The 13,804-nt window shown below is 40.8% G+C and overlaps 1 protein-coding gene across 3 annotated transcripts in view; it reads left to right on the forward strand.

Annotated features, from left to right (window-relative positions):
• Positions 1–13,804, forward strand: part of plxnb2a.1 (plexin b2a, tandem duplicate 1) — a 242,202-nt gene that overhangs the window by 201,827 nt on the left and 26,571 nt on the right. For all 3 annotated transcript variants that reach the window (XM_085386326.1, XM_085386328.1, XM_085386327.1), the window contains 5 exons: positions 2,672–2,808; positions 3,065–3,247; positions 4,273–4,384; positions 6,953–7,168; positions 7,261–7,344. In XM_085386326.1, coding sequence (XP_085242452.1) covers positions 2,672–2,808; positions 3,065–3,247; positions 4,273–4,384; positions 6,953–7,168; positions 7,261–7,344 — 732 coding nt within the window. The remainder of the gene's footprint in view (positions 1–2,671; positions 2,809–3,064; positions 3,248–4,272; positions 4,385–6,952; positions 7,169–7,260; positions 7,345–13,804) is intronic.

The following is a 13,804-nucleotide window of genomic DNA, read 5'->3' on the forward strand; positions in this document are numbered from 1 at the left end:
AGCTTTGATATTAATGAGTTTTTTGGGTTCATTGAGAACATGGTTGTTGTTCAATAATAAAATTATTCCTCAATACAACTTGCCTAATAATTCTGCACTCCCTGTATTGTTGCTCAAGCTTTTGCACTGTAACTTAAGTAGGTTCATAACTTTTAATGAAGGATATTTTTTCACTGTTTCACTTATTTGATACAAATTGATGCCGTGTCACATGATGCATCTTTATTCAGGCACAGGGCTGCATATGAACCTAAAATAGTAAAAGTTTCTACTCCAGTTATCATATAAGATGATTTTGTAGAAGGCCAGCCTCGCCTTATTCCTGCTCACATTTCTTGACTTACTTGCTTCCTTATGAATATGTGTGTTATGTGTCCATTTCCAGGAAGTTTGTTACACCTGCTGATTTTAACTTCTACAGCAGTTCTGCTGTCATGTAGCGCCATCATTAGACTAAAATTGAAATGAATATGATGCTCTAATCCAGAGGTCTCAAACTGAAATGAGCTGTGGGCCACTGCTGGCATCATCATCTTAATGGAGTGCCGCTTTAGTGATCGGAAGGTTGCCGGTTCGAGCCCCGGCTTGGACAGTCTCGGTCGTTGTGTCCTTGGGCAAGACACTTCACCCGTTGCCTACTGGTGGTGGTCAGAGGGCCCGGTGGCGCCAGTGTCCGGCAGCCTCGCCTCTGTCAGTGCGCCCCAGGGTGGCTGTGGCTACAATGTAGCTTGCCATCACCAGTGTGTGAATGGGTGGATGACTGGATGTGTAAAGCGTTTTGGGGTCCTTAGGGACTAGTAAAGCGCTATATAAATACAGGCCATTTACCATTTTAGTGTTTTGTTTGTTTTTTTAAACTTTCAAATATTGCATAACAAGACCAAACTGAAAACGTGTGGGCAATTTTTTTTCTCACTCTTAACTAACTAAAGCTTTTCATTGAACTACCAAATAAACAAATTGGTACTCTCTGTCTGGTCAGACACGTGGCAACACTTCTGTTTTGTTCGTATTTAACAAAATAAAAATGCAAACATAAGTGTACGCGTTAGTTTTTGACTGCTAGTGAAAATTGTTTTCTTTACAAATAACTCTCTCACTGAACTACCAAACCCTCAACATGTTTGTACTCCCTGCTTATATTGTCTTCATATTAAATAACTTTTTGCTTTTTAAAGAGCTTATTTTAACATTGCATTCAACAACAAATAAATCCTCCCTAACAAAAAAGTTACTTCAAGGGCCAAATTGTATTACATTTCTTCATGTCCATATACGGACTGCAAGTAGGGGTGATGTGGGCTACAAGTGGCCCCCAGGCAGCGAGTTCTAAATCAAACATAAGTTTGAAGAGTCATTTTGTAAAATGTATTTTGAAAAATAAAATGTATTTTTTTGCAACATATTTCCACAAAAAGTGTAAAATTAAAATTTCAAATTGATTTAAAAATCCCCCACAAAATACAAATTACTTGAATCATTCTTAACTTGAAGAATACGTATAAAGATTTGGCAAATTGTCCAGTTTTTAAGGTTTTTATCACATAAATTCAGTAATTACAGTAACACAGGTACATGGTTTCGCTATAATGAAGCAGTTCTGACTGCAGCCGATCACTCTGTTGGTTTCATAATGTTAACAAGCTAAAGTGTGGTTTTGTACATGGTGTACCTGAACCTGCTGCTTTGCTCTTACAGCCAGGTGGTGCAGCATATGTTTATGGTGCCGGCATTTAAGTAGCAGCCATCTGGAGTAGCCTCCTATAGACTTAGCCTGTTGAGAGGTTTTTATAAACGCAGCGTTCTTATCAACAGATGTAAATTGTCCTCTAACTGTTTGATCCTTCAGTAAAACCTTCAGTTGGTAAACAAATGGGCTGATTTTGTTGTTCATTAGTAGAATAGATTCACTTGTTTGCTTTTATTACAGTTAAATTAAAACATGATTACTCTAATGTGCTTAACGTTTTTAATCAAAGGAAAAAATGATGAAATAAAACACAAACACAGCGGACGTCCGTGCTTGTGTTCCAGCTGTAGAGTTTATTAACATTTATTACATATACACTCTTATGCAGCGGTCTCCAACCTATTTTGCGCCACGGGCCGGTTTATGCCCAACAATATTTTCACAGACTGGCCTTTAAGGTGTCGCGGATAAATACAACAAAAAAAATAGTATCAGTACCGAAAAAATAAGATTTATTCATAACACACATGAAAAGACCCAGGAAAACAGAGTTAACGATAAAAATCATAAAATAACGCTAAAAACCGATAAAAATCCTGAAAACCATACATTTCACACCCAAGCCTCAACTCTCGCGGCCCGGTACCAAACGACTCGGCCCGGGGGTTGGGGACCGCTGCTCTTATGTGATCCGTCCTAAAGTCAGTATTTTCGTCATTATATCAAGTAGAAAAGAAGGCAAATAATTTCCTTACCTATTCAGTCAAACGTGATCTGAACTTTTTTTTTTCAAACTGCTAAAGTAAATGTACAAAATGTAGAAACGTAAAAAGACACAAATATGATTAAATGAATATATGAAATGTATGTACATGCATAGTAGCCTCTGTAATAGAAAGTGTCCACATATTGTATGAAAATTGCAGCATATTCCCATTAAAGTTACTGAGTTTGGTCATTTTCTCCCTGTTCTCTGTGCAGGACCCCGAACCGAGAACAGTCATGCCAGAGAGGGGTCCAGCAGCTGGAGGGACGGTGATCACGATCGGAGGCAAAGACCTGGACACGGCGACTAAAGAGGACGTTGCTGTGACAGTGGGAGGAGTTCCCTGTGAAGTGTAAGTGGCACCTGGTAAAGGAAAATGCAAATGGTACCAGAAACAAAAAAATAAAGAGAATAGATGGACCTGAAACCCATTTATATTCATAAATATTTTCTTTTGGTTCTTCAAGATCAGTAAATACAACATAGAAAATGAGTCAGTCGCACAGTTTCACAGAGTTCATGAACTTTTTCCATCCATTTAGGGATCATATTGCTTTTCTTGTTTCTCGAGTCAGCCTATGTTCTTACTCTTCCTTCCTCCTCTTCAGCCTTTCATTCGGCACAGAGATTACCTGTAAGACTGGCAGGTATCGTGGGCAGAAGGTCCCATCGGACCGCTTAACAGTGACTGTGAAATACGGGACGAACACCACCAAAGACATCCACGGAGCCTATCAGTACTCGGAAAACCCCAAGATCACGGAATATAACCCCAAAGCCAGCTTCATATGGTGAGTGTGAACACATCACACGCACAGTTTTGCTTGTTTGAGTGAGTAACAGCCCTCAAAAGGACGCCTGACACAGATGTAGATGATGAATTCAAGAAAACTGTAAACTTGTAAATTGTAAATTGTAAATTTGATCTGTGTATCTTTAAAGGTCATCACCTTGTGCGTTGCTTGACCACTGCTGCTTTGAAATCAGTCTCTCAAAATAAAATTTGGGTTTTTGAGTTTGGAATGGAAGTTGGATGAGGCGTGTATTCAAATTACAGACACATGTAAGTGGTTATATCTGGGATTCCAGAGATGGATCTAAAACTACAAGCAGCACTGGAAGTGACCCAGAGCAGCAGATTGGCGCAGTCACCTATAGTTTTCATGGAGCACGCCATGTTGCAAATACTTGCTAACTAATAACCAATCGGTAGTGCAACTTGAAAAAGAGCAATACAAACAGGAGGAGGATGGAAACTGTTCACCTTCAAAGTAGAAAGTTATGCCTTACCACTGTAATCAACACATTTGAAAGGCACCATTTTTACTTTGAAGGTGAATCGTCTTTATTTCCAGTTAGCCTCAAACCTTTAGTGAATAGCTAGTGAGTGTTTGGATACAAGTCGGCATCTTGCAAACTGTGGGTGGCTGCAGGATTCTGCCACAGAGGTTTTTGGTTTAACAATACCTCTGTGACCATTTTCACCTAGCAACATTAACTGCAGGGAGTTTTCCAGCTGGTTGCCAACTGCTCTCTAAGCCTTTGACTGGTACACCATCAGTCTACAGCCTTATTCGACTAAAAACTCTGTAATGGTAAAAAGAAAACAACAAAGCCAGAAACATAAAGTACTCCATGTGAGGCATTTTTGTGTTGAGGTTAAAGGATGTAATAAAGTTGTCTCACTTACATTTAAATTTGCTGTTATTAAGCATTTGAGAAAATAAAGAGATGGAGTGAAGCTAAAACCTCGCCCAGATGTAAATCCAAGTCCTTAAAATTGTTTATAAGCTTATTCTTTATTATTTTTGTGTAGCGGTGGTCGAAAGATTGTGGTGTCTGGAAGCGGGTTTGATCTCATCCAGAGAGCCATGATGAAAGTCCAGCCCTCCCCTGACGAGTTTTCACACAATTCACCGCCTGAAGAGGTAAGAGCTGGTGTCATCACACTACGAAAAAGCAGTGGTTGGAGACAGCCTTGCAACCTAAATGAACTTGTAGCCTTGTTGCCTTTGAAATGGTTGCTTTGAAGACGGGGATCAGGTCTGTGGCCACTCACTGTCAGTTACTGTCACTGAGGCATCAAAGTGGCAATAAAATCGCTAGAAAGCAGTCAGTTTGCAATTAAATGGGGTAAAATTTGGCAGTGTATTTGTGGTAATATGGACATTAACTGACAGATCAGCAGCATGCAGATAATTTCTCATTAACTACTTACATCCAGACAGCCAATACCTCAAAAAATTTGAAACGGAAATTCAGAAATCTTCCACAAATAGTTACATTGATGACAAATGACGAAAGCACTCAGCAAACCCTGCTTTCATACAGGAATATAGCTTCATACAATCAGTATTATAGTTGAGTTAAGATCCCTTTTCTGCAAAGAGACTTGTTGCAGACGAGCTGTGCTCATTGGCACAAACAGACTCATTTAATTGCAATATGTTTGCAGTTGGTTTATAAATGACATTGCAGTTATTAAGAAACCTTTGCAAAAATGTCTGTGATTCCTGCAGATGTTTGGAGACGAGTTGCCTGAATGTGTAACTGATTTATATCTACTACAGTGGAATTATGTGTGATGTATTATTAAGCTCTCATAAGTAGTAATATACCTAATAAGCACCTAGCAAAGTGCTAAATGGTATCTGATTATTCTGCTTCTTGTGTTTGTTTTGTTTTTTTGTCAACATGATGAAGTGTATCAGTGTACCAACACAGGCATAACAATACAGTAGCTTAAGCACTTAATAGTGAAATAAAGGAGTGTCAAATCGAAGAATAAGAATTTGCAAAACCGATTCAACTTCATTTTCCACAAGAAAAGATAAATGACCAATTACCCTTAATTAATCTTTTCTTTAAATTTCCGTAAAAATTAACGCTGCTGTTGTGTGTTCTTTAGAAAATTGTATTTGCTTTCATTTAAAAATGTCATATTGAATGGGTTAAAATACATGTGTCATTGTATTTGTGTGAATCTGGAACATTGTATGTTAGTGGACATCAGCAAAACTGCTCATTTAGATCCGTAGTGTCTGGGTAAATTGTGACTCAAAAGGGGCATACGTAGAGTGTGTCTTTATTATAACTAGTAAGGCATTACAATATGTGGCCAGTTTTACTGACAGCGCAGTGTTGTACAATTTAAATGAACAAATAATTGCTAAAAATAGCCAAGTATTCACCGTTTTCGTCTTATATTTTGATCTTTGTGAGAAAACATCCATCGCGAGAGATGGTAAGACCATGTTTCTTTAGAATTACTTGGGGCGAAATGTGCAGTCAGTGTGACTGTGAGGATGTTTTTAATAAATGCAGAGTGTCAGCTTGATGTACGTCAGTCTGCAGCCTCATCTGCCGCTTGTTCTCGCCGAGCCAAAAGCCTGAGACTGAGGGAACAGAGCAACGCTGCTATTTCACTGCTGAATAGCTTTGAGTGACAGAGACTCTTAGGAAAGATTCACTGCAGGGGAGAGGAGGTGAAGTCGTTTTATTGTCACTTCATCAAAAGCTGCTGTCTGAACCGGGAAGAAAGAGAGGGAGACTCAGTGGGGAGGCAGAGATGGGGGAGAAAAAGGAGTATGGGAAAGAGACAGAGGAGGAGGAAATATGAAGAAAAAGTTAAACCTGCGCTGTGATTCACTGCCATCAAACTGTCTGCAGGTTAAAATAGAAAAAGCTGAATTTAATCTGACAATAATAGATTTTTTGTCCACTCGAGGGCAGCAGAAAAGAGGCTGTTTTCTGTATTTGAATATGTAGATTTTATTGGACATTCTGCTGTCAATCTGACACCATTTCAATAATGAATTTTGGCAAGCTAGACTTCATATTTAATGAAGAATAAAAACTCTTTTTGGGTTCCTTGTTTTTGTCCATGTATGGTAGTCATCTCTTGACACTTTAAACTCTAAGCTAAAGACTTGTAATGAATAGAAATCCAACAATCCAACAAAAGCACAGAGCTCAGAGAGGCCAGCCTCCTTTTCACTTTTTTAAGCTCTGTTTTTGGTCTCCACACACTCAGTGTTCACCAGCTACTGAAAACAAACAAAATAATTAAATACGTTATATATTGAACACCTGCCATTACTCGCTGGGACACTTGGAGGTTGAAACAACCTATATACCTGACTCTGATTGTTTGGTTGTACAGCCAGGAATTATCTGACAGCCCTGTTATCTACTAGGTATCTCCTTGTATCCTTGTAGCTCCTATTTTGGTCTCCACCGCCTTCTCAGGGAACTTTTGGCTTTATAGAAGCTAAATGCTCCACAGTAAAAACATCATTATAAAGTCTTTTTTTTTTTTTTTAAATCAGCTGACAGATGTGTTTTTGTTTTTGAAGCAACCAAAGCCGGGGAAAGTTTTAGGTCTGGTGTAGAAGATTTTTACAGAAAGCCGATTCTTTGAGCTTTACACACGCCTGGCTCATGCTTCAGCTGTTCTCACTCTGAATAATTTCACTCTTTTTCTTTTATTTGTCTAGTTTGTGCAGGAGGCTCTGAGCAAGAACGACACAGTCCTCCAGTTTTACTCCCCGATAGTGAACTCCAGCTACGAAACCCTCTCTCAGTCTCTCAGGATTTACCTCCAGCTGGACAATGTGATCGAGGAGCTGAAGAGCTTCAACTATCACCCCAACCCCACCTTCAACGAGCTCGCCAGGAACGTCATCACAGAGACCGGCATTATCATCGTGACTGTGAGCACTGATTGCTAGAGATGCTCTTAAAATCCCCTCTTTGACTATTTTTCTGTAAATGGAGCTCACTCTCATTTTCTCACTTTTGCCAGGGTTGGGGTTTCTCCAAGGCGATGACAGCCAAAGAGGCCCAGGCGTTTGTTGGAGATGCCTCGTGTCACGTAAACATACTGCAGGTAAACACTGTCTGTTTGAGGAAAGTTTATAATGGCTTTATAATAAGTTTACACTGTAAACATGGAGCTGATGTTCACATTTTATGAAATGTGGAGATATGAGACGGTCGTGTTATCCATGTCTAACACTGCGTGGCTGTTGGCTAAACTGAGAGTATGAGTATGAGTCTGCCACGTCTGTCTTCCCACAGACATACAGGCTTCTAAAAATGCAGCATTAGGACACACTCAACGCTTGATCTCTCCTTTGGAAACAATTCAGTGAAGGCGCCGTCTCTTGATGAGTAGACTGCAAAGATGTTACGATGACAAAAACAAAACATCTTCCAAATCTTTAGTTCTGATGCACCATGTGAAAATACAGCTAAAACATATTTCCTCCCGGTTTATCTGCTTTTGTTGTATGAGCAAAACAAACACCACAATTTCCTTTTAGTTAATGCAGCGTGTTGTGTCACATTCCAGCTCCTTATATTTTTGGACTCTACTTGGATTTTAGTTTTTGCATCATACAGATTAAAGAGAAAAAATCCTCACTCATCTAAAACAAGCCGTTTTAGCCTGTTTTTCTTTAAGACCTGCGTGGGCTCCCTCTTGCCCCTCTGCTGGCTTCCAAAAACAGAAATCAATATTTCTAAGAATGTTTTGATCTGATTGGTTGACATTTTGGCCACTCTGTTATAAATATCTATTTGGATACTGAGCAAAAACCTCTTTATGTTGCTTCCAAGGAGCCAGAACTTCTTGTTATTTTAAAATGGTCCTGGTTTTCTTGTTCTCCAGACTTTATGAAGATCTTTCACCTTTTTTGTTTTTTGGGCGGAGCATCGGCTGCTTTTTTTACTCACTTTCAATCCAGGTCTTGTACCTGCCCATTTTCAGACGAATGTGAAGGAAAAAATGTCCATCCCGGTTTTCCCTCCAAGGCACGAGCGATAAGCAGAGTTCTGTCCTTTCCTTATAAGATTCCTAATTATTTAAAGTAACACTCAGGTATGCCATTCAGCGTGTTAGTACGAGCTCGGGAGCAGCTTGGGAGAACAAGAAAACAGAGACTGCTTTAGGTTGCCTTCCCAATCGACTCAAAGGTTTATTTAGTACATAACAGCTTATATAGAGGAAAAAAAGGTTCGTGTGTCAGCTTTCCCAGTTCAAACCGGTACAGACCAAATAAGGAAACGTCTTCCTGCCTTGTGAGCAAAGAAGTATCCTGTGTGTAGTTTCTCTCTTCAGCTACAATTTATGATCATCCCAGCAAAATACACTCCTAGACATAGAATACAGAGTTCTTTCATTAGTGAATTCTGAAACAAACCACCTGGCCTTTAACGAGCCTTTTTCTAAGAGATAAAGAAAAAGGGAGGATGGGAGTAAGGAAGTGGTCTCGTCTCTGTGGTATTTTCGACCTTGGGGTACCAGCTTGTGAGTCTTACACATTAATTCTTGGGTCAGAGAGAAAGAGAAAAACAACTAGTAGATGGGCCTTATTGAGTAACAGTTTTCCTGTATAAAACAATATCCTGTAAATGCTAACCGTGGTATCAAAATATCACAACAGTTCTCTCCTTTTATCATGAAATGATAACATAGTATAAAGACAGAATGTAATAACATAATATAAAGACAAATCATAAACATAAAACAAATCATAACTGTAACTGGTCCTTCGAGCAAGCTTAATATCAAAAATTCTGAGAGCGTATACATGGTATCACACAACAGACAATAATCATCGAAAACATGCTGCAACGGTTACAAAGGCTACAATTAGTTCCCTCCATTTTCCAAACGTGTCCTGTAGCCACTTATGTAGCCACTGACCGTGACCTGTATTGGCAATTAGTTCTATCTTCAATGCTTCAAGTTTATTCATAGCTTGTGTGAATGAACTGTTAGGGGCGGTGTTATTGGGAATGAAAGTACAACAAACATCAACGGTTACTAGACCACAGGTACCGGTCCAATTAACAGGTAAAGCTAATCTAAGGGTATTATTGCACATCCAATAAGCATGTGGGATTGGTGTAGTTAGGCGCGTGACCATGTGTGATTTAACTAACTCCCCCCAGTCAGTATCATTTAATACACCGTCTGGGGGAACAATGATCGAGTCTCTGCTCGAACTTGAACTGTGTGTGTGTTCCTCCAGATATGATAAAACTTCAGCCATAGAGACAGCTAGCCATGTCTCATTACAGCGTGCACCTGGGGAGTCAGAGAAAAATGTATAGTTATCCTTTGTATAATCTATGTGTGTGTCTGGGCCAGTTAACTTTAGTCTGCGCAGACATATCATACTAGTATTAAAATGGAAAGGGATCTGTCCTAAGGGCAGTGAGGGTTTTAACCTATTCTTAGGGCGTTTCATTGGGGCGCAGGTCCCTGCGGTGTCATTAGATAACTTCAATAATTCGCCTAATGGAGTCTCAGGGTTAGTTGGTGTGTGTGTGTGTCTAAGTAGGCAGTCGAGAGGGCTCAGAGTCAACTGTAAAGTGTCTTTAAGGAGAGCATTATCTCCGCCGATTTTCTCTAGTCCCTCAGTCAGGGGGAAACCGGATATGGGGTATCCTACTATTACCTGTTCTGGATTAGCCTTTGAACAGACATAACAGTTACTGTTTCCTAAATCACGAGCGGCTGTTCTGGCATTTTCATACCAGGAGTTGACTCCTGTTCTAGAGGGTGCATAAGATGGTTTATTAGTGGCGTCTATGTTGCTATTTACTGATTTTAGGGAACGTAATGAGTGCATTAAGTAGGTGTCTTGCAAAATAGAGCATGAGGTATAGTCAGCAAAATATGACCTGCAGAAATGTGAACATGGTTGCAGTTTACAATACAAAATAGCAAAGAAAAATCCTAAAGTTAATGCGATAGATATGATAAATAACCTAAATATATAAGAAAAACAGTTCTTCAGTCGTCTCCTGGCCTGGTCCCAGGTTCGAGAGACACAGAATAAGGGTCGTATGATGACAATGGGCATTTCATTTTCTCCATTATCAGGATGAAATGAGTCTGGCTTTATCAGGTTAGACATCATGTGGTACTTTTGGCTTTCTGTTCCTGCTGGATGTTTGAGTACCTTGTTGTTGTTCAGGTGAAGCATCAAAGAGCTCTCTGAGTCTTGGCTCTTTCAGGCGTTGTGTGTTAATCAGTGATTGTGTGTGTGTATGTACATTGGATCCGGGCGCTGGCTCGCCTGAGATGTCATCTACCCGTGTGTTTATTTGCTCTGGTTCCGGGCGTTGGCCCGCCGGAGATGTCATCTGCTTGATCCGACGCCTGAGATGGTCCGATTGGGCTGGTCTTAACCCTGCTGGCATGAATCCACTGAGGTTGTCCGTCTGTGAGGATGCTGGTTCTTCGTCACTGCCAGTACAGCCTGGGGGCTGGAAAACGCGGCCTCCCAGAGTGTCCTTGGTTTTAGCAACTTCTCCAACACGCATCTCCTTGTCTCCACTGGTGGAACTGTGGAGGGGAAAGGCTGAGAGAGACAAACTTTCTGATAGTTATTATTCAGTTTTTCTACCAAATTGTAGACATAGTCGGACAATGCAATATCTACATCACCTTCTACTAGCGGTGCCCCTCTGGAAGCTGACCATGGTGTTGGAAATAGTCTTATTTCAAATGGAGATAATTTGGTTACTGCAGATGGAGTCATTCTAATCTCACAGAGGACTTGAGGAAGTAATTTGACCCAGGTCATTAAAGTTTTAGCACACTTTTGAATTACTTCTAATGTGAATGAAGATCCTCTATCACTGTTAATCTGGTGAGGTATTCCGAATCTGGGTATTATTTCATTGCTCAACACTTGATAGACTACTTGTGCAGTTTCTTTTGAGGTTGGATAAGCTTCTACCCATTTACTAAATTGATCCACTATTACCAGTAAGTACTTGATGCTTCCTTGTGCTGGCATATGTGTGAAATCAATTTGTAATGTATGAAATGGAAAATCTGGTTGTGGTAAATGCTGATGTTTTGCTTTTGAGCTACCTACATTAGTTCGCGCACATGTTAGACAGGTTGCTAATATGCTTTTTACTGCATGTGATGTTTTTTTCAATTACAAATCTTGATTTTATTGCCCCTATTACCCCTCTTTGTCCGACATGACTCACACAGTGAAAATGTCGGGCAAGGACTGGCATCAGGGAATATGGGAGGGCAATCAAACCCTTAAGATTTTGTATAAGCCATCTCTGTCATCTAAGGTACAGCCATTATTCTCCCAATAGGTGTAATCACATGCAGAGGCTTGCTCTTTTATGAATTTTAAATCAACATTTGTGTCTAAATAGTCTGGGAGTGTAACAAGTGGCAGCTGTAGGGGCACAGATAATACTTCCTGTGGAGGTGGGAGCTGCGACGCAGCTGCAGCCTTGGCTGTCACGTCTGCTAAGGCATTACCTGTTGCTTCGTCTGTGTCAGCTGTACTGTGTCCTTTCGTTTTTACAACTGCAACGGCCGATGGCAGCTGTATAGCCTGCAAAAGTCTTTGAACAAAATCAGAATTTAGCAATTTATTTTCCATCAGCAGATCTAAATCCTCTTTGTCTCCACAATGTGCCAAAGTCATGCACAACGCCAAATGCATAGCGGCTGTCTGCGTAAATCGTCACATGCTTATCCAAATGTAGCTCACAGGCGCGTATTAAAGCCATGAGCTCTGCTTTTTGTGCTGAGTGAAATGGTAATGAGTGAGCCTCTAGTATGATGTCAGGCAATGTCACCACTGAATAGCCACAAAGAAATGAGTTGTCACTCGGCCTTGAACAGGACCCGTCCACATAAACCGTGGCTGAGTCTGGGATAGGTGTTTGCTCTAAATCTGGACGTGGTGCTGTGGATTCCTGTATACGTGTCATGCAGTCATGATCGTCAAGCCTGTCTGAGCCATCCTGTCGGTCAGAAGAACACAGCATAGGATCAATAAATGCGCTGGCGAATCAGGTGTGCTGCTCGCTTTTATAGTGAGATTTGCATATGTTGTGTAGTTATGTTTGCTAGAATGGTCGTGACCTGGTGATTGGTGTGTAGAATAGTGTCATGTGAGAGTGTGAGCTTCTCGCAGTCCCTTATCATGATAGAGCAAGCTGCTACTGCCCTCAGGCAGGCCGGCATTCCTGAACAATTCAGGCAGCACCTTTGAGTGGCGGAGGTCAGCACTCCCTGTAATGCATTGAAAGAGGCAGTCATTTCTGTGGACCACAGTATTCGAGGAGGCTTCTCTTTTTTTACAACAGTCACGCAGAATGTGGTCATGAAAAGAACAGTCTGGTATCCACTGTCTGCAATAGTTCACCATGCCCAGGAAGGACAACATTTCCTTCTGTGTAGTGGGACGAGGGACGGAGGTCACAGCTTTGACCCTGTCTGCAGTCATGGAACGTTTTCCGTGAGACAGTGTGAATCCCAAATATTGAACAGAAGTCTGACAGTACTGCATTTTCTTTGCAGATGCTTTGTGGCCAGTCTTTTGGAGGTGCTGGAGAAGCATGTGTGTAGCAGTTTGACATAGTTTTTCACTTTCAGCACAGAGGAGGAGGTCATCCACATGTGGATCAGGTTGCAGCCCTGGAGGAGTGAAGCACCATTGAGAAAGCAGCAGAGCTGTCTATCATGCCTTGGGGCAAACGAGTCCAAGTGTACTGCTTATTTCTATGTGTGAATGCAAATAACGGCTGTGTGTCTTCATGCACAGGCACTGAGAAAAAGGCAGAGCATAAATCCACCACGGTAAAATGTGTATGCAATGCATGTCAATATGCTGTGAACATCTGAAACGAGAGGTGGCAGAGAAATGTTGACTGCATTAATTTGCCTTAAGTCTTGTATGAAACGCCATACGCCAGGTTTGTTAGGCTTTGGCACAGGATTGACAGGAGTATTATATGGAGATACTGTAGGCTTTATTACTCCTGTAGTCTCTAAATCTCCTATGATGACATCTAGAGCTGCGGCTTTTTCCGTGGAAATGGGACATTGCTTGACATATACTGGCTTGTTGTATTTAAGGTATAAAGTCAATATAAGGTAGGTTACATCTATGTGTCGACATATTTCGTAACCTATGTCTGAGTTATGTGACAAAATCACTGTTTGACCTTAGAGAAACAAAAGTGTGGCTCCCAGTCATGGGATTACCTGGTAGTGGCGTCTGTACACGTTTTTTTGGCACAGTGTGTGACATAGAGTACCGGACAAAAAGGATCCAGCTGACACAGAGGATGTTCCTTCTCCATCATGTCGATACATAGGGCAGAGAAAACATAAGCTGTTATCAGTGTCAGCAAACATTTCACCCTTTATGTTAAATGAAATACACAAATTCATTTTTACTCTGGGTGTCTGCGGCTGCTGGAAAACTGAGCTAAATTTGCACCTCTAGCTTGTCCAACAGTGCATAAAGCGTTTTATGAATACTAGGATAGATTCATCAGGCTTCCGT

This window comes from Rhamphochromis longiceps, linkage group LG17, assembly GCF_057381845.1.
Source record: "Rhamphochromis longiceps isolate RC_006_pf linkage group LG17, R_longiceps_female_GT1.1, whole genome shotgun sequence".
NCBI classification, from domain to species: domain Eukaryota; kingdom Metazoa; phylum Chordata; class Actinopteri; order Cichliformes; family Cichlidae; genus Rhamphochromis; species Rhamphochromis longiceps.